At 46.3% G+C, this 21,650-nt stretch overlaps 2 protein-coding genes across 2 annotated transcripts; one reads left to right on the plus strand and one right to left on the minus strand.

Annotated features, from left to right (window-relative positions):
* The first annotated feature begins 778 nt into the window (after positions 1 to 778).
* LOC133919183 (ras-related protein Rab-2-B-like) lies at positions 779 to 4,900 on the plus strand. Its single transcript, XM_062363488.1, has 6 exons — positions 779 to 963; positions 1,179 to 1,318; positions 1,780 to 1,862; positions 1,949 to 2,153; positions 2,233 to 2,301; positions 4,455 to 4,900. The coding sequence occupies exons 1-6, from the start codon at positions 918 to 920 to the stop codon at positions 4,542 to 4,544; spliced, it is 633 nt and encodes a 210-aa protein (XP_062219472.1). The 5' UTR covers positions 779 to 917; the 3' UTR covers positions 4,545 to 4,900.
* Positions 4,901 to 18,745: 13,845 nt separating this feature from the next.
* On the minus strand, positions 18,746 to 21,219 carry LOC133919184 (small nuclear ribonucleoprotein SmD1a). The gene is made up of 4 exons (XM_062363489.1): positions 21,103 to 21,219; positions 20,908 to 20,984; positions 19,110 to 19,301; positions 18,746 to 19,026 (listed from the first exon to the last, which is right to left on the minus strand). The coding sequence occupies exons 1-4, from the start codon at positions 21,114 to 21,116 to the stop codon at positions 18,965 to 18,967; spliced, it is 345 nt and encodes a 114-aa protein (XP_062219473.1). The 5' UTR covers positions 21,117 to 21,219; the 3' UTR covers positions 18,746 to 18,964.
* Positions 21,220 to 21,650: the final 431 nt, after the last annotated feature.

Raw genomic sequence — 21,650 nt, forward strand, 5'->3', positions numbered from 1 at the left:
GGTGTGTTTAGTTGGAGATATCTTTGGATGAAAGATGTTCATCTAGTTTTTGAAGGTGTTTAGTTAGAGGGTAAGCTAAATAGGATGACCACCTAACAGAATATTCTCCTAAGGTACTGGATAAACCTATCCTATAAAATTGGCCGGATGAAGCCATTCATACTCTGGATAGGCTTTATCACTATTGATGTGGCATATTCTGGTTGCTTAAAATAAATGCATTTCTTTGTTAGCACATTTTAAATTATATTATCTCACAAACCGTTTATCAAATCTGTGATCTAATTGTACCATTGTATTAATTGTAATTAAATCAACAAAACAAGATCCTACATGATTATATCTCGATAAAAAACTAAATATATGACAAGCGAGTCCTATATTTTTTTCTAACTCCGTCTAAGTTTTATTCGTTCAACCAATTAAGAAATTAGATCGACTTATCTACCTATCAAATAAAAAAAAAATAGATCATCTTATCAATAAATCATAAATAATCATATCCCATCTAATTTTATTGTTCAACCAAACGCAACGTGCGAGTCGAAAGCAGGCTCCATAATTCAAATCTAAATCCTCCTTGCGCGGAACTTGGATCGGAGTCGAGGATTATCTGGGACCTGGTTCAATGCAAACTCAAACGGGTTCCGTTCCGTTCCTTTCCTTTCCTTAGCCACGAATGCGCGGGCAACCGCATCCAGCGAGGCGCACCGTTGGGTTGGGACGGGACGCGTGACGCGTCGCCATTAGCTGTCTCGCTTCACAATCAACCCCCCCCCCCCCATCCCCGAGTCCCCGACTCGCCATCAAACCGAGCAGGATTGGATCAAATCGAATCCTCCGGAACTCACCGCCACCGCTTCTCGGAGCCCACGAACCACCGGAGGATCACCACCGCCGGGACCGACCGATCGAGGATGTCGTACGCCTACCTCTTCAAGTACATCATCATCGGCGACACAGGTCCTTCGCCCCGTCCCTCACCGCCCTCTACCGATTCCGCCGCGCCTCAGACCCCCCCCCCCCCCCGCTGCTCTCCGCCTGGGCCGCGCGCGGGCGCGGGGAGCTTGGATCCGTGCGGCGGGGGATGTGCTGCTTGGGCGTCGTGTGGTTGTTGGTATTGATACTCTATCGCGATGATTGATCGATCGATTGCTTGTTTGGTTGGTTGTATGCAGGCGTGGGGAAGTCGTGCCTGCTGCTGCAGTTCACGGACAAGCGGTTCCAGCCGGTGCACGACCTCACCATCGGCGTCGAGTTCGGCGCGCGCATGATCACCATCGACAACAAGCCCATCAAGCTCCAGATTTGGGACACGGTCCGTGCTGCTGCTACCCCCCTTCTCTGTTCCATTCTGTTTCCATCCATCCTTCACAGTGCCGTTTCTGTCGTGCACAGCTTGCAATTGTTAAGGGACGGCTGTAGGAATCTCGAAATAATTTAGAGAAGGTAGGCTGCACGTATTTATCACCCAATGAAATTATTTAGTACAACTCACCGTCTCTTTAGACCAGAGAATATGACATGAGCCTTGTGTATATACGAGTTTCAGAATCATGTTTATTTTTGCGACTTCTTTGTTTGTTCATCATGTCATATGTTCCTACCGGCTTTTGTTTATTTACTTCATTATATGGTTTAGTGGTCAAGGCTGCCTAATAAACTGCAGCACAATTTTGCTTGGCAGTGCTTGTTTATGGTGTTTAATATTAATCTTTCTTGTTGTGTTTGATGTCATGAAGCACATTCACCTCATTTTATTATCACTTGACATTACAGGCTGGCCAAGAATCATTCAGATCTATAACTAGATCATACTACAGAGGGGCTGCTGGTGCCCTTTTGGTTTATGACATCACCAGGTATGCTACTGGTTTTTGGCTATACATCTCTTGCTGCTTCATACTTAATCACCGATGATGCTTACATTTGACTCACTTGACTTCAGGAGGGAGACATTTAATCATCTCGCAAGCTGGCTAGAAGATGCAAGGCAGCATGCAAATGCCAACATGACAGTCATGCTGATTGGAAACAAATGTGATTTATCTCATAGGCGTGCTGTCAGCTACGAGGAAGGTGAACAGTTTGCTAAGGAGCATGGTCTGGTCTTTATGGAGGCATCTGCTAAAACTGCACAAAATGTTGAGGAGGTGGTTGCTTACCCTTTTGCTTTTGAGTGTGATTATGCAGTTTGCTCTTTTCAAAATATTGACATATTTTGTGATGTAGGCATTCATTAAGACTGCCGGAACAATATATAAGAAAATCCAAGATGGTATCTTTGATGTATCAAACGAGGTCAGTTGCAGTTGCTTGACTTTTCCCTCTTTAAATGTTTCTTCAAGTTTGTGCTAATCATAGATTGTTACTGAGGTCACAAGTTCCTGGTTTAGTAATAATTGAATTCAGTCTGAGCTTGGTCTTAAAGTCCTTTTATCTGTAATGTTATAAGACCTCAGAAAAGTGCAAGTATTTGGAAAAACATGTTGGATATGATATCTGTTAGAAATGTCTTTGTTGCGTATTTGACACATTTTGTACATGATAGTTTGTTATAAGAAATACAGCATAATGATTTGTTGATGTCACTGCATGTTCCATGTGAGAACTGAAGCGATCTCAATCATGTAAAACTTATAGATCCACATAAATCTTGTTTAAGTTGAGGGAGTGCAAATTCTTTACAACAACTTTGTAGTTTATGGTAGTTCAATCGATAATCACTTGGATTTTTTATGCGAAAAAAGGCAATTGTTTGCAGCTCCACAAATTCAAACCTTTTTACTGGCTAGTAATAAGAAATGTGATAATCAATTCTCTTGCCATCAAACCAGCAAAGCATTAGGTGCTGGTAGCAGAGTAGTGTGCATTGGTGGATTGGATTTGGATTTAAACTCCCAATATATGGTCTCATGCACTCTTTCTGCTGGTATGCAAATGCTTTGCAGCTTTTGTTATAATTCACCTTCCTATCTGATTATCAAGTGTTGCAATGGGTTTTCCATTTAGTATTCTAAATAATTTTAAGTTTTCGTTTGTTTGTATTGTGTAATCTAGACTGCCAAGTACTAACAAGTACATGCATTTGCTTGGGATAATCCCTTCGGTGCCATTGGAAAGTTCCCTAATCCCGAAAATACCACTGCAAGCACACTTATCCCTTCGGTGCTAGCCGTCTTAAACTTTATCCCTGGACATGCCATTGTTGACCAGTTTCCGGCAGTCAAGCCGTGATAGACATGCAAAAAGACCATTTTCCCCCTAGGCCCATATGTCATTTCTTTCTTCCTCCTCTTTCCACTTTCTCCTCTTCATTTTCCCCTATTCTGCTTCTGCTAGTAGCCAGGACGGTGAGACGCATGGCAATCAAAGCAAAACAAAGCACGCCCCCTCCTAATCTCTTGCCAAAATGCGAACTAGAGCGGGAGGTGGCGGCGCTGCGCCCGGAGTTGGACGCAGCTTAGCGGCGTGCAGATACGGCCGACGAGCGTGCAGCTAGGAGAGGCCGGCCGAGGTGGAGGCTATCGAGCTTGCGCGCACCTACCAGGGCCGCGTCGAGGAGCTTGCCTGGGATCCGGTGGCCATGGCGTTGCCCCAGTGTGCGGAGGCTGGGTCTAGCAGCGGTGCGTTGGGGAGTGTGCAGAGGCCGGGTCTAGCAGCGGTGCGTTGGGGATGGCTCGATCCGACAGCTATGGTGTCACCCGAGCTGCGGTTGTATCTTGGAGCAGGGAGGAACCATCTCCACATTCCCACGGGCCGCTAACCTGTGGCGAGCGCTTGGGGACGCCTAGGTCGCTCGCCTTCGGGGTGAGGCCATCCGCCTCGAGGGTGTCTGCAGGCTAGTGGCCAACGACGACACGGCGCTCCTCGCCCTCGTGCTCGCCGTGATGGCCAACGCATGCTGGGACCTCTCTTGTGTTGTGGCATGGCTCTCCCAGCGTTGTGCTGACCTGCTCCTTCACTGGTTCGACGCCCTCTTCGCGGCCCTCGTCAAGGGTGTTGGCGAGGCTGACTTGCACAGGCTGCGGTATGCGGCGGACAAGATGGACCTGAAGGCGCGCAAGATGCAGCGCCTGGTCGGCGTCGAGCTTCGTCCTTGCGAGGTTGTTGAGGTAGGTGTTGCGCTCACAAGTCACAACCATGTTCATGGCATGAAAAAAAAGAAGGGCATGATGATAGAGAAGGAGAAGAGGGGCAGGAAGGGCATTTCGAAGATTGACTCATGGTCAGACGTAGCAGAACTGACGGTAGTGGCATAGATGGGGATAAAGTTTAAGAAGGCTGACACCCTAGGGATACGGGTGCTTCTCGTGGCATTTTCGGGATCGGAGAACTTTCCAGTGGCACTCAAGGAATTGTCCCCATTTGCTTCATGTGTTATGTCGTTGTTTTGTAACAGCATGATTTTTATTTATTTCAGTATATAATGTTTTCTCAAATTATTGCTGCAGTCCAACGGAATCAAAGTTGGCTACGCTGTCCCCAACTCATCTGGAGGTGGTGCTGGCTCTTCCTCTCAGGCTGGTGGCTGCTGCAGCTGAGGTGGTGGACACTGGTGACAAGTCATATCAATGTACAAGACACTCCTTGCTTTGCCTAGTGCAAAAATAGCTGGCCTTGGATGATTTGTTCTTGCAAAAATACCTTCATCAGTGTTTGTTGTTTGTACTGTACAATCTTTCTGTAAAGCTAAACGTTCATGATTTCGATCCTTTTGCATTTGTAACCAAATTGAAATGGTTTGTGGTATTCATTTGTTCAAAATGTAAATAATACTTCATAGGCCTACCGTGCTGGTGCGTATCTTGATTCACCATCACTATGATGAAATCTGGTGATGCACAAGAGCGCTAGACAATGAATACAGTTATGCCCAGGTTGGATCACTGGATTCACACATGAGACGTTCAGACTGGATGTTTCATCTCTATCGGAAATACTACAAAATTAGCCCGGCCACGGAACGATATCTGCACTGACCAAATGCCAAACATGTTGGGCATGAAAGGCATAGAACATCTGTGATTAGTGAAAACATAGATAGGTATGTGCTTACTTATTGGTGAAGATTAGTGCCCGACAATACATGTGTAATTAAATAGGGGTAACTTTGAGATCAGAGATCAAGCAGGAAATAAGATACACGATGTATACAGATTTGGGTCTCCTGATTGGAGTAATATCCTATGTCCTGTGTGGATGATGTTGTATATTGATTATCTCGACTATGAGCAATATGTCTAGACCTATTACAATGGAGGAGATTAGATTTAGGCTAATCTAGAATTGAAGTCGTCGAGTATCTCCAGTTGATAGGGTCTTGGTCTTGCTCTGTCCTCCCAAATCCTCTTTAGGGGGTCAAGGACCCCGCCTTATATAAGGGTTGAGGCATCGTCTTAGACCCGGCCATAGTCAATAAGGAAGCATTTGTCTTGTCGACCAAAGCAAATTAGATGAATCCAACCTAGATACTAGTCGCACTCGAGTCGGTTAACCCGATCGAGACCTTCCCAGTATATGTCTTCATAATCTCCGAGTATATCGGGTCCTGCAGATCCGGGTCCACAATATCCGGAGTTATTATGGTGTACTACTTATGCGCATATACCTTATAGTTAAATATTTGACAATAGACTCCCTAACTCTGCTCAGTAGGGAGGGTTTTTACAAGTGCACACTTGAGTACCACCAAGTCTAAGGTTGGTTGAGTAAGGTGGATCAAGCTTGCGGTTGAAAGAATCGAGCAGGAAAGGTCATATTCCAAATATCGAGTGGAAACTCAGTTGGGTCGAGCGTCCTACCGTTGTCCACACTTAAGACTTAAAAAAATCTTGAAACTCTACTTATCCACACCCGGCTCTAAGTAGAGTTAAAAAAGAAAACATCGAAATTTGAACCATTGGGTATAGGCGCATTTAATGCGCGCGGATGGGCATGCAAAGATTCGCACAATGCCATCACCCCACCTTTCACACCGAACGAGGCATCACAGTGAAGGGAGTGGTTATCAAAGAGACGGTAAGTTCCTGGTTATTTATCCGCACGAACCTGGACTGTAGCCATTCTTTCACCCTCTCATTGTCAATCTTCTCCCACAAGCTTTCATCTTTCTCTACCCGAGCGCGCGCCGACGTAGAGAAACCTAGCTCCATGGCTTCCAGCTCCTCTGCGAATGTCACCGCTCCTTCTTCTCCTGAGAAGAACCCTGACGTGATGGCCGTAGACACCTCTCCCAAGCAATTGGACGAGATGAAGCTCCTGACAGATGCCTAGTCAATCTCGACGATGCAAGAGTCGAAGCTCCAGGAACTTGAGGCTAAAGGGATAGTTGCTCCTCGCGAGCTGGCCAACTGGAGACCGACGTCGGGTGAGGAATTCCCCTCCTACCAGTTTGATCATGAGATTGTGGTGTTTGAATTGTTTTTCTGATGTGGTTTCAATGTTCCCCCTTCCAAGTTCCTTCTCACCATACTCGAGTGCTACCAAATTGAGCTTCACCACTTGAACCCCAAGTCGATTACTATACTCAGCATGTTTTTCCATCTACGTGAAGCCTTCCTCGGTATCACGCTGAGCTTGAATTTTTTCCAGTACTTTTACCATTTAAAAAGGAATATTGAGAACAAATATGTCAAAGGCTGTGGTTTCCAGCTACGGATTAGGAGGAAGAATTCCTACATCCCAATTACGCTAACCACCTCCTGGCAAAAGGATTGGAAGAAACATTGATTTTACGTCTCCAACCCCGACCCAGTCAATTCTCCCTTAGTCTATAAGGGCCTCCATTCCCACCCAAATCCATCCTGGATGAAGACTCGGTTGCCTCTATTGCCGGAGCCCCTCCTCGATTGTCTCCTCGAGTAACCGCCGCACCTGACGACTCTGAAAGAGAGGTAACTCGTACCAAGTTGACCCCTTATGCTGGTAATTCTTCTAAGCATTTGCTCGATAAGTCCAAAATGATTATGAATCATTGTGGGTGGGTTTTTTGCAGGCAATGGATGCCCTTGCTTCGTCTGACCCCTAGGTCATCCCTTCGACACAGCCGGTCCCAGCTGTCGGTATGATGAGGAAGAAGATATCAACCAAGAGGAAGAAGTCAGACGTCCTTTCGAGTATTTCGGTTGCCAAAAGGTTTGACTTGAGTATTTATCTTGAATAACAGCCTTCCTTTTCATTCCTTACTCTGTCGATTGCAGGTCATCACATCTGGAGAAATCAAAGGAGCAGACGGCAAGCGATTCAGCCAGTCAATTGGTTCCAGCTTCCCCCGTTGTGCCGCCTCCACCTTCTCGAATAGAGCAACCTCTCGCGGATGCACCGGAGCTTGACTCGAAGCTCAAAACAACTGAGGCCCTTGTGACTACGCCGACTATTGATCCTTGGGCAGCAATAGAAGCTCGAGTCAAGGTAATCCGCCTTTATGCATTCATTATACAACCCATGCTTCGCCTTTCGACCGTGTTAACTCTGCCCCTTCTTTTTTAACAAGGCCATGAAGGTGCAAACTGAAGTGTGGGTTGGCATGCTTACAACTATAAGCGCCCAGGTAGCGATCGCCAAAGATCAGCATTTGGCGATCGACCACTCTGGCCACCAAAAGGCCCTTAAGGAGAAGGACGTCCTTAAACGGTTGGTTTACCTGCAGATCACTAGTATATGATTCAAACGTCAGGCAACCAATGCTAAATTGCTTTCGTTTGCTTTCCTAGCTCTCGAAGCCGACTTGAAGATCAAACTCGAGGCTGTCACTGATGCAATAGAAGTCATCAAGAAGAAGGATGAAAGGCTGGAAGAACTCAGGGGCACTTTGAAGAAGGCGAAAACTGATCGGGACTCCATTGCTGCCAGATGGGATTCTGTGGTTGTAGCACTTCAAAAACTGAGGGAGCAGACCCTTGACCGCATGAACCAATCAACTTCTATCAGCGCCGAGATGATGCTTGGTCTCCTCAAGAGCTACAACCCTAACCTCAACACATCGATAGTGACGGAGGGGTTCAAGTGCCCTAGAGAGGAGGTAGTGGACATTATTCAAAGCGCCAGGCCCCTAATCCCCGTCTTCGTCGAGTCTTTAGCGCTAAGATTGCTTGACGACGAGAGCGAGGGTAGTCCTTCTAACTGATTTCCTGTAGTTCTCAATTTGAAACATTTAAAACTTGCCCTGTGATTTGGGGATGTCTGTAATATTACTGCTATTTTGTTTTCCTAGCATGCTATTGCCTACTATTTCCTTGTCGATGAAATAGAGTTAGCATAAGTAGATGCAATATTGATTAGTACATGTTATGACCATACTCGGAATTGGCTGACTGTATATCTGTTGGCACCTGAAAGCTCAACTAGACACATCATTAAACGTATTAGCCCTCGAGTAATCACTCGAGGTAACCAAAAGAGTAAGGAAAAAACTAGTGCAAAACTAGAAAAAGAGACAACATGATGGTTTTTGCAAACTTTTACCGACTTATGTACTTATCCAGCATGCGAACTGGAACTCGATAGAGAACACATATGTGACCGATTAGGACTTCAGAACCTTGTAGCAGTTAGACATGAGATGTCTGACAATCTCTGATGTCGTTATGCCTTATGAGGTGTAGTTTTTTGTCATCGACTTAACACATGCCTCTGTGTGTATGCTATAAATACTCTGAGAATGTCTCTTTGAGGATCTGTTGTGTTACAAGAATATTTGTCTAAGTCTAGAGCTTCGTGCTTCTATCGTCGTCGATCGGAGTTCGTCCGATGTGCTCTTCAGCTCCGTTCTAAAAAACCTCTCGTGTGTTCTGAGACTCGTCTTGGTCTCTCAGAGCTCAGTCTCAGTGTTCTCAAAACTCCTCCTCTTCTCCGGGGAGCCCGCCCCTCCTTTATACCCGTCGGGGTGGGTGGCGTGCCCAAAAAGGATTGGCGCAAGTTCCAAGGCGCCATAAATGGAAAGCAACCATCATGGGCTGCTGCGTGAGGTGACAGGGAGGGTTGAAAACGCGCCCCCGTTCGGTCTTCGTCGTCATCATTCTGCTTTTCAGCGGATGCAGCGGGGAGGGCCCATCGGGCAGCCACTGAGCAGCCCCGCGTGCCCGCCCGGTCAGAGCGAGTCTGACACAGCAGAGCGGTAGGCGTCGCGCCTCGAGCCCTGCGACGTTATCCTGAGGCGCGCCGGATGACGCGCGATGGGACCCGCGCATGAAATGTCCCCACGCCTCCCTGCCAGACCGTGGCAGGGACTGACAGCAGGCGTGGGGGGAGTGGTTGGAAGTGATAGGCCATGAGCCCTCTTAAATGCAGCATCGGGCCTCTCACTAGTTGACACCTCACCGTTGAGACCCTATGGGGACCACCGGCGAAGGACTTCTCAGGCCCTCGGGGAACTATGAGTGCTCGGGGATTACTGTTCACAGCCCCGAGCACTCTCTCCCGGATATGCCCTCTCTTGGTCCTCGGGGAACCGGGTGCTCGGAGACCACTGTTCACGGCCCCAAGCACTCTCTCCCGGATCTTGACTGCTCAGGTCCTCGGGGAACTTGGATGCTCGGGGGCCACTGTTCACGGCCCCGAGCACTCTCTCCCGGAACTGACTTTTCTTGTCATCGGGGAACTCAGGTGCTCGGGGGCCACTGTTCATGACCCCGAGCACCCTCTCCCGGAACTCGGCCTTCTCGGGTCATCGGGGAACTCGGGTATTCGGGGACCACTGTTTATGGCCCCGAGCATCCTCTCCCGAAACTTGGTCTTCTCGGATCATCGGGGAACTCGGGTACTCAGGGACCACTGTTCATGGCCTCGAGCACCCTCTCCCAGAACTTGGTCTTCTCAGACCTCGGGGAGATAACCTCCGAGGGAGGGCGCCACGTGGCACTCTGCTGTTCTGGTCTCGGGACTCGGGGACCCCTGGTTCCCATGTCACCGACAAGTACCTCTTTCCCCAAAGTCTCTCACCACGGTTCTACCAGGAACCATCATCATCTCCTCCGACGAGGAGGAATCGAGTGAGAGGCATAGGAGAAGAGGATGCAGAATGTCCATCGAAGGTCGTCGACCCTTCACCCAGCACCTCTGGCATTTCCTCGACGCCAATGCCATAGAGTGAGCAGCGTAGGAGCAAGCGGCACGGGCCGTGCAAAAGGGGGATGAAGACGGTGATGATCTTGACGAGATCATCGACCAAGTCACCGACAAGGTCTTTGGCGATGGAGCCCTCGAGCCTCCGGTGGTGAAGAAAGCACGTTCGATCGGCTCCGTTGACAACCGCCAGATCATCTCTGCGTCCCGCGGAGGGTCCTTTGACATCACCGGCGCCGGTCAGCAGCTCCAGCACGGGCAGGGTCTTCGCTTCGGCCACTTTCCCTGGCCCTTTAGCTGGCCGGCGGCTAGTCTCCGAGGCGATCAGTTGCCACCCCAAGGAGGAGCAGAAGAGATTCCTCAACTCGTTCAATGGCAAGTAGGGTTCCACTTCCTTCACTCTTCTAGCACATACTTTCGAAGTGGTGGATCTTCATTGCAAGAACTAGGCGAATCCTTTCTGTCAACTTTGCGTTAGCCACACATGTCTGAAGGAAATTAGACTGCCTTCTCGGGTCCCATGAGGGCCACCACTTCTTAGTATGGGGGAAGGCCTTAGATATTATCTTTGGGAGTATGTAATAGAAAAGTTGGTCTAATTAAATGTAATTGACTAACCTTCAATTTACCTTATCTATGAATGAAATAGTCAGAGTTGGTTAATATTCCATGAGTTTTTGAGTACCTCACCATTTGTAGTAGATAATCGTACTGATCCAGGTCGAGTGACTTCGACTATTATGTAGGGCCCTTCCCACTTAGGTGATAACTTGTGGCGCCTAGCTTGTTTTTGCACCTTTCGTAGAACAAGGTCCCCAACAGTGAGATTCCTGGGCTAGATCTTCTAATTGCGATATCTACGCAACGCTTGTTGATACTTAGCCGCTCGTATGGATGCTCAATCACGATACTCCTCGAGGAGGTTGATATCGTTTGCCCGTAATTGCTCTTGCCCTTCTTCCGAGTAACTTTCCACTCATGCAACTCAATCGGGAACACTGCCTCTACCCCATAGACTAAGAAGAACGGAGTTTTACCGATGGCTCTGTTAGTCGAGGTGCAGACAGCCCATAGTACCGAGGGAAGTTCATTCACCCAGCATTTCAAGTACGCTTTCAAACTATCGAAGACCCAAGTTTTGATACTCTACAAGACTATACCACTGGCTCGCTCAATATGATCGTTACTCTGAGGGCAAGCTACTGAAACAAAGCAAGTTTTTATGCCAATTTTGTCATAGAACGTAGTAAAGGTTCTACTTCTGAACTGGTTACCGTTGTCTATAATTATTCGATGCGGAATGTCGTATCGAGTAATTATGCTCCTCATAAACTTCTTAGCTGCTTCTACGGTTATCTTTCCTACTGGTTCATCCTCGATCCACTTAATGAACGTGACGATAGCCATGAGCAGGAACTTATAACCACCTTCGGCCCTTGGGAACGGTCCCAGGATATCCAATCCCCAGACGGAGAAAGGCCAAGAAAGAGGAATTAATTGCAGAGCTTGGACTAGTTGAGTGGTTTGCCTTCCGAAAAATTGGTAGTTCTCGTACTTTTTGACCAACTTGTAAGCATCCTGGAGGGCAGTCGGCCAATAGAACCCTTGGTGGAAAACCTTTCCAACCAAGGTGCGGTATGGCGCATGATTACCACACGTGCCTCCATGGATATCGAGCAATATTTTCTGAGTAATGCACTTCATTAAGATTCTGTTACTCCTCTTTTGGCAGAGCTTGTCATCTACCAAAGCATATAGCTTGGACTTATGAATAATTTTCTCTATAGACACGTCATCGTCAGGGATCTCTCGATCTTCGAGATAGGCTTGAAATGGCGTCATCCAAGTTGGCTCGCGTTCGAGTAGTGCAACTTCCATGTCTCTGAGTTCTTCCTTGCTGACCTGACCAGACTGCTGGTTGAGTTGGGCAGCATCTGTATTCGAGGCTATCAAGATAGATGGTTTAAAGATTTTCTTGATGAAGATTCTCACAGGTGTTGGTGAACAAGATGAAGCAAGCCTGGCAAGTTCAACAGCGGTGGAGTGCAGCCTCTCCGGATGTGTGTGACTTCCAGCCCTTCGAACTTCTGCTCGGGCTTTCGTACCTCATTTAGATAAGCCTCCATGTTGTCGTGCAGGCACCGATACTTCTTTTGCATTTGGTTTACGACTAGCTGTGAGTCCCCTTTCACGAGTAGTCACCTAACTCTAAGTGATGTAGCTATGCGGAGCCCGTTTACCAGTCCCTCATATTCTACGACATTGTTAGAAACTTTAAATTCTAATTGAATGATGTACCTGAGTTCGTCGCCCGTTGGAGATTTGAGTATGATGCGAGCCCTCGAGCCTTAGAGCGTGAGCGATCAGTCGAAGAAAAGCGTGCAGTGGTCCTCAACCACGTTTGGTTTTGTTTCTTCAATGTTTGTCCATTCAGTGATTAATTTTGCTAGTAACCCCAACTAAACGCTTGTACGCGTTGCATATCCATATCAAACACGTTGAGTTCGACCGCCCATTGCGTGATTTTTCTAGTAGCCTCCATATTGCGTATAACATCCTTCAGCGGATACGTCATCACAACGGTGACCTTGTGCGCTTGAAAATAATGTCATAGCTTCCAGGAAGTCATCAGGTCTGCGTAGAGCAACTTTTGCACTTGTGGGTATCATAGCTTAGAATCGTGTACGACTTCGCTCATGTAGTAAATTGGCTTTTGAATCTTGGCCTTTTTCTTGGGACATTCCCGTTCGACCACCAGGACGATGCTTACAACTTGTGGGGTAGCTGCAATGTACAAAAAGAGCTCCTCTTTGTCGTTAGGCAGGGTTAGAATTAACGAAGATGATAAATACCTTTCAAGTCTTGAAATCCTTCTCCGCCACTTCTGTCCTCTCGAATTGGTCGTGTTTCTTCAGCAACTTGAAAAAGGGCATCCATCGCTCACCCATCTTGGAGATCAATCAACTAAGGGTTGCTATGCATCCTGTCAACTTTTGAACCTCCTTCAGTGTTCGAGGTGACCGCATTTGGTCGAGAGCCTCGATTTTGCACGAATTGGCCTCAATGCCTTAACTTGACATTAGAAAACCGAGAAGCTTGTCGAACGGAATGCCGAATGTGCACTTATTGGGGTTAAGCATCATATGATACTTCCTGAGGTGTTCGAATGTTTCCTTGAGGTTGTCAATCAATGTATCTTTAGTTCTAGATTTGACTACAATATCATCGACATAAGCTCCAACATTACGCCCGATCTGGGGTGTTAAACAATTTTGAATACACCGTTTATAAGTAGGGCCGGCACTCTTCAAACCAAAAGGCATCTTTACATAACAAAATACACCAAAAAGAGTAATAAAAGTAGTTTTTTCTTCATCTTTTATTTCCATGCTAATTTGGTGATACCTCGAATAAGCATCTAAAAAATATAGCAATGCACAACCAGCCGTAGAGTCGACGATCTGGTCAATGCGAGGAAGGGGAAAAGGATCCTTGGGACAAGCTTTGTTGAGGTCTGTAAAGTCAACACACATCCTCCACTTGCCATTGGCCTTCTTCACGAGGACATGATTTGCGAGCCACGTGGGATGAAAAACCTCTCGAATGAAGCCCGTCTTTAGGAGTTTACCGACCCCATCATGGATGGCTTGCTTTCTGTCCTCAATGAATCTTCACTATTTCTACACCATAGTTTTGACGCTGGGTTCCACAACTAGTTGATGCTCGATCACCTCCTTAGAGACTCTGGGCATATCAGATAGTTGCCATGCGAACACATCTTAGTTTTCCTGGAGGAAAGTGATGAGCTCGAGTTCCTATTTGGGGTCATGGTCGGCCTCTATCTTGACCGTCTTGGTCGGCTCAGACAGGTCGATGGTCACTACCTTGAAACCATCATCAATATTCTTGTCCTTTGCACCGTCGTTGGTTTCACCCTTGGTAGAGTTGTCGGACTTGAAAGTATCAGCGAGATTCACGAGCATAGAGTCCTTGGCACTGTCCTTGCTCTTGCCGGTGGCTTGACGCCACTGACATTTAGACTCTATGTCTCTTGAGTTAGTCGTCGTTCGGTAGAAGTGCTCAACCATCTCTAGGCTCTGCTTGTTGCACTTGATTGTTTCACGTTGATCTCCCTTGACGGTTATGACCCCTTTGGGACCTGGGATTTTGAGCACTTGGTATGCATAATGCACCAGGGCCATGAACTTTCCCAGCATTGGGTGACCTAGGATCACATTGTGCGCTGTCTCAAAATCTACAACATCGAAGGTCAGTTTCTCTGTACGGTCGATGAGTTTGGAGTTATACCATGGAAAGGCTCAGCTCCCACCTTGAGCTCCGACCTTAGGATTCCCATCTTGTCTAATGTCTTAGCGAAGATGAGGTTGAGAGAGCTACCCTTGTCGACCAATGTTCGAAAAACCTTGATGTTGAGGATAGTAGGTTGGACCACGACCGGGTACCAACCTAGGTGTGGAACCACGACTAGGTGGTCTACTTGCTCGAAGGTAATCGGAACCTCTAATCACTTGAGGTATCAGGGAGGCCCAGTTAGAGCCAGGTTAACCTCCCTTTAGACCGCCTTGTACTGCCTCTTGGACTTGTACATGGTGGATCCTCCGAATATGTGTGCCAAATTCTGATCGGCCCCACGGAACTCGAGCTTGCCATCGTCAGCGCCTAGCTTGACTTGTTTGCTATGGTAGTCAGCAATAGCAGCCTTGAGCTTCTCTTCAAGCTTTTTGTTGATAACTTGACACTCGTCGAAGTCATGCTGGTTGGATCGATGAACGGGACACCACTTCCTGCCACCATGGCTCTGGCCCTTGTTGTCTTCGGTGTTGTGTGACTTGCTCCTCTCAACTGCAGCTATAGTCGTATCAGGACCCTTACACTTGTCGCCAGATTTGCTCTTCTCCCCCTCATTCTTTGAAGACTCTGACTTTTCTTTGCCAGGCTGGGGGGTTTTGGCGTGTTCTTGGGTTTCAAAACACTTCGCAAACTTCTCGCCCAGCTTGAAATGTTCTTTGACTGTCTGGATCTTTTGGGTGGCCAGCTTTCTGACCAGATCTTTGTCCTTGACGCCTCTCTTGAAGGCAATGATGACTGACCATCGGAGATATCCGGGATCGTAGTGTGCCTGTCGTTGAACCTCTGGATGAAATCCTGAAAAGATTCGTCCTTGCTTTGGTTCAGCTAATGGAGATCGTCTTCCGTTCTCGGGTGCTCGAACGTACCCTAGAAGTTGACGATGAACTGAGCCTTCAACTTGACCCATGATTGGATCGAGTTGGATGGCAGGTTCAACAACCAGGACCCAAGTTGGATGGCATGTTTAACAACCAGGACCTTACAGGTCCATCAAGGGCGGTTAGTAGGTAATTAGCTATTACCTTTTTATCGCCACCAGTTGCTCGAATAATGGTGGTGTAAATCTATAACCACTCGTTTGGATTGAGCTTCCCATCGTACTTCTAGATCAGACCCACTTTGAACTTCTTGGGCCATCGTATAGACTGGAGCTCAGGTGCAAAGGCTTCACAACCTCCGTCGAATTCTTCAGGAGGAGATGGGGGAGGACTGTCACGCTTGTTCCTTCGGATAAGGGAGTCACATCAACCATCCCGTCCTAGAGATCTACGATCGTTATGACAATGATCATCCTTACTACGCTCCGCGTGACGGTTATCGACCATCTCCGAAGTGATGAAGACACCACTACCAAGGCTTGGCTGCGGTTGAGCTGACGTTGCCCCGTGATTGCTGTTCCGAGGGAGTTTGTTCCCCGATCTTGAAGCCGTTGTTGGTATAAGCATCACCTGACCAAGAGGTGTCTCCGTAACGAGTCGAAGTCGAATATCATGGTTCACCTGACTGAAGGGATCGATGACGTCATAAGAGGGGGGGGGGTGAATTAGGATACTTAGAATCTACTTAGCTCCAAAAACTACACAAGATAAACCTATATCAATTTCTATCTAAATGTGCTCTAGGTTTATCTCGTGTATCTACTCTACCAATCAAAAAAGTTTGCAACCTATCTAGAAAGGTAAATTGCAAGAATGTAAATGCGGAAACGTAAATAAGGTAGAGAGAGTAAACTTGGCACAAGGATTTTTATCCCGTGGTATCGATGGCATAAATACCACCCCTAATCTACGTTGGAGCTCCACAAAAGATATGCTCCCGATCAGCACCCGGTCACGGCCTTTGAGCCACCAAGTCACAAAGACAAGACCTCCACCCGAATGAGCCACCAATCCACCAAGGTAAGATGTCACCACTAGTCTCTCTTCCAGTTCATTATCGTCGTGATCACTTCGGAGCTTGAGCCACAATGGCAATGGTCTCCGCGTCCCCGTACAATCACCTTGCCACCGCTCCACACCAAGTCGGAGGGTCAATAAGTTTGCCAATGACTCATCAAGACTACAAGGTACCGGCGTACCAAGAGGTACATTATTAGATCACTCCTTGATCCACTCTCTAGGCAGCAATCACCTAGCAACACACTCTCTAGGCCTATAAGCACTAATCACTCTCTAATGGTGTGCTTAATTATCTTAGATGATCACTTTAAGCACTTTGGTGACTTGGACGTCTTCTTAGGTGTATATGAACTTCTCAGGACTCCAGCAACATCAAATGACTGAGTGGAGGGGTATTTATAGCCTCAACCCTACGGACTAGCCGTTAACCCAACGGCTCAAAAAAGTTGTTAACATCAGATGATTCGGTGAGAACACTAGTACTAACACTGGATCATCCAATGAGTATACTCTCACAAACTAGCCGTTGGAACCCCATTCAAACCTCTGTAAACACCGGATACTCCAGTGTATACTCCATCTTCATCACCGGACTTTCCGATGAGTATACCTTAGCCATCCGAGCCAACATCTTCTTTGTGTAAATTGCTTCGGTGCCCTCTCCAGTGCTTATCAATTCATCAACGGACTATCCGGTGAGCAATCCTTAGTCATCTGAGCCAAATGCAACCCTCTCTAGAAAATATGCTCCGGCGTACACATGACTTCATCACCGGACCATCCGATGGCTTGAGCTTCGCCTGCCTCTTTGTATTGTTCAATATCCGATGTATTTGTCTATTGTACTCTTGCTTCATCACCGGACTATCTGATGCCTTCAAAATCTTCTGCTCAGAACCAAATGCTATGGTGTGTATTGGTTTTTGAACACCTGATCACCCTGTCAGTTGATCTTCAACTTCAACTCTTGAAACTACCTCTGCTGGAATTACTCCGATGCTTCTGCCTACTTGACACCAGACCATCCGGTGAGGCAAAACTATCTCTGTCTGTATGCACTATTCATTGTCCGGTGTGTGCAACACATTCAACACCGGACCATCCGGTGAGAATAAAACTCCTGGGATTTCTCCAATTCAACCAAACTTTGTCCCGGCTTCGGTGGCTTCCTCATGAATTGCATATATGAGACCTACTAATATATATTCTTGACAAACATGTTAGTCCCATTGACTACGTTGTCATTAATCACCAAAATCACAATCATACCCTAACAAGGCCATTCTTGCTACACCGACCCTCCGCAGTCCGTCGATGGCGGGTGGTGTCAGGGACCTGCAAGGCACCAACTATAGACATCCCTAGCAGTAATTCTCTGGCGATACCGATAACTTGGGTGGCAGCTGCTGCTACTGGATCCTCAAGGATTCCTGCACCATTGTTTACCACGGCATTCAGATCTTCCACGTTCTGGTCAGCGGGTAAACCATCAACTCCTTCGACCATAAACACGAATTGATCTGTTCGGCTGCTCTGGCCATCGATGGAGTTGTCATCACTACTCTCATGACCATCCCCATCATTGTCGGTATCTATGAACCGAAGAACGCTAGGCTCCTCGGGATCCCAATCGAGGTGTCCCACCTCGCGGTATATGTCCAATGGGCTGGACTCGATAATATCAATGTGGATCAGTCCACCTTGATTGCCCCATTGGTACGCCATAGTTTCAAAAGTGATCTCAGATCCGGTAGAAGGCGAAGCGAAGACGACTGCCGCCAACTCGAAGTGGTCATAGAATCATGATCGATCCTGAAAAACAGATGAAGGCTCCTACCTAACGTGCCAACTGTCAAAGATTAGCGTCTGATAATATATCTGAAATTAAATAGGGGTACTTTCAAGATTAGGGATCGGACAGGAAACAAGACACACGATATATACAGGTTCGAACTCCCAATTAAAGTAATACCATACGCCATGTGTGAATGATATAGTATATTGATTATCTCGAGTATGAGCAATGTGACCAGACCTATTACAATAGAGGATATTAGATCTAAGCTAATGTAAAGTTAAAGTCGTTAAGTACCTTCAGTTAATTGGGTCTTGGTCTTACTCCGTCGTCCCAAGGACCCCATAAATGCTGAGGCACCACCTTATGCCCGACTATAATCAATAAAAAATCATTCGTCTTATTAACCAAGACAAATTAAATCAATCCGATCTAGATAGTAGTCTACTCGAATCGGTTAACCCAATCATAACCTTCCCAATATGTCTTCATAATCTCCGTTGATTCAAATCTGCAATATTTGAAGTTATTATGATGTACTTTTTATACGCATATACGCTATAGTTAGATATTCGACACTTTCATCTATTTGACGGTACCAACACAACGACGTTGGTGAGCATATAAGGTAGCATATTGGTTTAACTTCTGATAGTCATCATCAGCAAGAGTTCTGGAAAAGGGCATCATGGACATCAACTTGAATCCACAGCAGGAACCACTGACACCAAAGCCTTTGCTCTAATGAAAACAATACTCCGTACAACTGATAACAAGGCAGATTACATTGCACTGAAGCGCACAATGCAACATTTTCCAAAAGCAGGGAACAAGCTCAGCGTCCCCGACCCCGACCGCGCCCACGACCACGGCCACGCCCGCGTCCCAAGGGTTTCCCTGGTTAAGATGGAGATTGATCAGACGATAGTGCTGGCAGTAAGCAAATCTAAAAGATTAAAAGGCAAGAAACAATTTCTGACCTGCAGTTGGCTTCTTAGGCTTAACCCTTGGTGTTTCCTCAACCAACAAAGTCTCCAGGTTTAAGCTGTCAGGAAGGATATAATAGCGAATGTTGTTTCCTCTCACACTGAGGTGATCAAGGGTAACAGGATTCTTCCCTTTCAATGTGAGCTTCACAGTCTTCAGATGAGTATTCATGCTGATGTCAACTCCTACAAAATGGTCATGGATTCAGAACACATCGTAAAATAATCTTGAATTACAATTTCTAGGGTTATTGTGCAGTCATAGGAAAAAATGATGATGATAACTCTAATCATGGGATGGTGAAAAAAAATTATTATAATAACATCGTATCAAAGACACTCCATTGGAAATGCTACAATATCGCTGTAAAGCCAGTAGAGACTAGTTCATTGTTGTTCGCCGGTAATTTACTGTATTTTTGCTCGTCCCAAGTCACTTCAAATTTCTCTAAACAAAAGAGTATCATCCAAAGGTCCTATATTCATATATGCTTGGGCACCTGGGAAACCCAACAAGCCTACAACGGTATTTCCTCCATCTTTCAAGGAAAGGAATACATTCCACAGTTACTAGAGATCATCAAAAGTTCTCCCTAATTGAGGTTCTGCATCTAAAATCGTCGCAAGTGATTGGCTTGTGTATGTATCTGGGTAGGGAGTCACCAAAGAGACAAATTAAACAAAATCCAAGAATGTGTAGAGGTCATGTGAGGACCGAATTAGGTGGAACATTCTTAAATCACAAACCAATAACATAAAACTTCTTTATACTTCTGTGTTAATTACTAGATAATGTAGCAATTTCTAAAAGCAAGGAACGACAAATTAACTATCTGAGTACAGTTCTACACACTTTATAACTCATTATCGATGAGCAAGTTTGCAACTAAAAATAAAGGTTGCCAACTTAAGAAATAAAGTTACACTACGACTATGAACAATTAGTGCTAAGTAGAATTAGTGGAGTACATAAAGGGCAGTTGCAATATCCTTTACCACATACCTTAGAATCTATCACAAAAGCTATATGCATTTCTAGAACGAATCAACATGCTGGGGACATGAAAATTTATTATCCAAGATTCAAATAAGTGCACCAGTGCATACTCGATTACTCATAAAGCCAGCAGGACATGAAAGTCAAAACCTAAAATAAAGAAGATGCCTATACGAAGACTATACTCAGTCTCTATAGTACAAAGAGATGCTTGGTTTCCTGTCCATTTTCACAAGCATATGTCTTAGAAGTAACCTGGAAAACTGTGCCATTAAATTTGTTTTAGGTTAAATTTGGTATTGTCTTCAATTTCTGCATTTGGCTATTCAGAAGTCACCCCAACAATTGTCCTTTCTACGCATAACCATGAGCACATGATCAACAGTACCCACTGAAATCAGGACGTAGCAACTATGTGACCCACTGAAACTAGTCAACAGTTCTCAGCCGACTTTCCAACCTCGTATACTGTGAAGCTAGCAGCGTAAACTACAGCAAGGGGGGAAACGAATAGAATTACACGAAATGCCAACAGGATGTTGCAAATCACACCACTAGATCATCTATGGAAAGAAATCACTGAATATATTGCATACTGTTAAAATCCACTCTAATTGGACCGAGCAGCAACTGGATGACAAGACCAAACAATGGCTCTGCTGCTCACCTTTCCCTAGATTTGCGTCAGAAACATGATATTACGCCTAGTTTTCTCAAGCCCGCGTAACCAAAGACTGTCCCCTAGGAAGAAAAAAAAAACGTTCACGCAGCAGTAAAGACCGCAGGGCGTCATACCGGTGATGGTGCCGTGGACGACGGTGCCGTTCTTGAGCTCGATGGTCACCGTCTCGTTGTTCAGCTTCATCAAGAACCTGCACAAGCGTCAACCCCGCCCAAATCCGCACCCATTCGGGCGAAAATTGCACCAAACAAATCAGCGAACCGAAACGAATCCAAAGAAAAGAGGACGAACCGGGGGCGCCGGCTTACCTGACGAGCTTCATCTTGGAGGCGTTTGGTGGGAGAGGACGAGGCGGAGGTAAAGCTAGGGTTTTGCGGGGAGCTGCTGCCTCGAGCTGCCCCGGAGCGGGCAAGGGGAAATAAAACCCCCCCGATCTGCGCGAGCGCCGGGCGATGGGCTCAGATGGGCGTAGCTGGGCCTATCGTGGGCCGGCATCGAGTTGGGCCGGCATTGAATTGGGCCTACATGCGTGAAATGGAGAAACGGTATTATGAGCAGCATGACTGCATGGACGCTACACATTCTTTTTCTTTTTGTAAATAGGTCCTTACGCTAAGAATGTGTGTGTGTGTGTGGCATTCTTTAGATATCACTAGGACCGTATGACGGAATATGTGAGTCATGCCATTTATGATTATTGAAAAGGGAAAACCGCTTGCCATGCAAATGCTATTTGAAACTGCAAAAGAGTGAATAACTTTGGGTCTTTAGGAAGCTTTCACGTATGGTAGGACAACTTTAACAAGTTTTTTATTGATCTTATCTAGCAACCGCATGGTTAATCTTTGGCTTAAAT

This window comes from Phragmites australis, chromosome 5 (assembly GCF_958298935.1).
Source record: "Phragmites australis chromosome 5, lpPhrAust1.1, whole genome shotgun sequence".
Lineage (NCBI taxonomy): Eukaryota > Viridiplantae > Streptophyta > Magnoliopsida > Poales > Poaceae > Phragmites > Phragmites australis.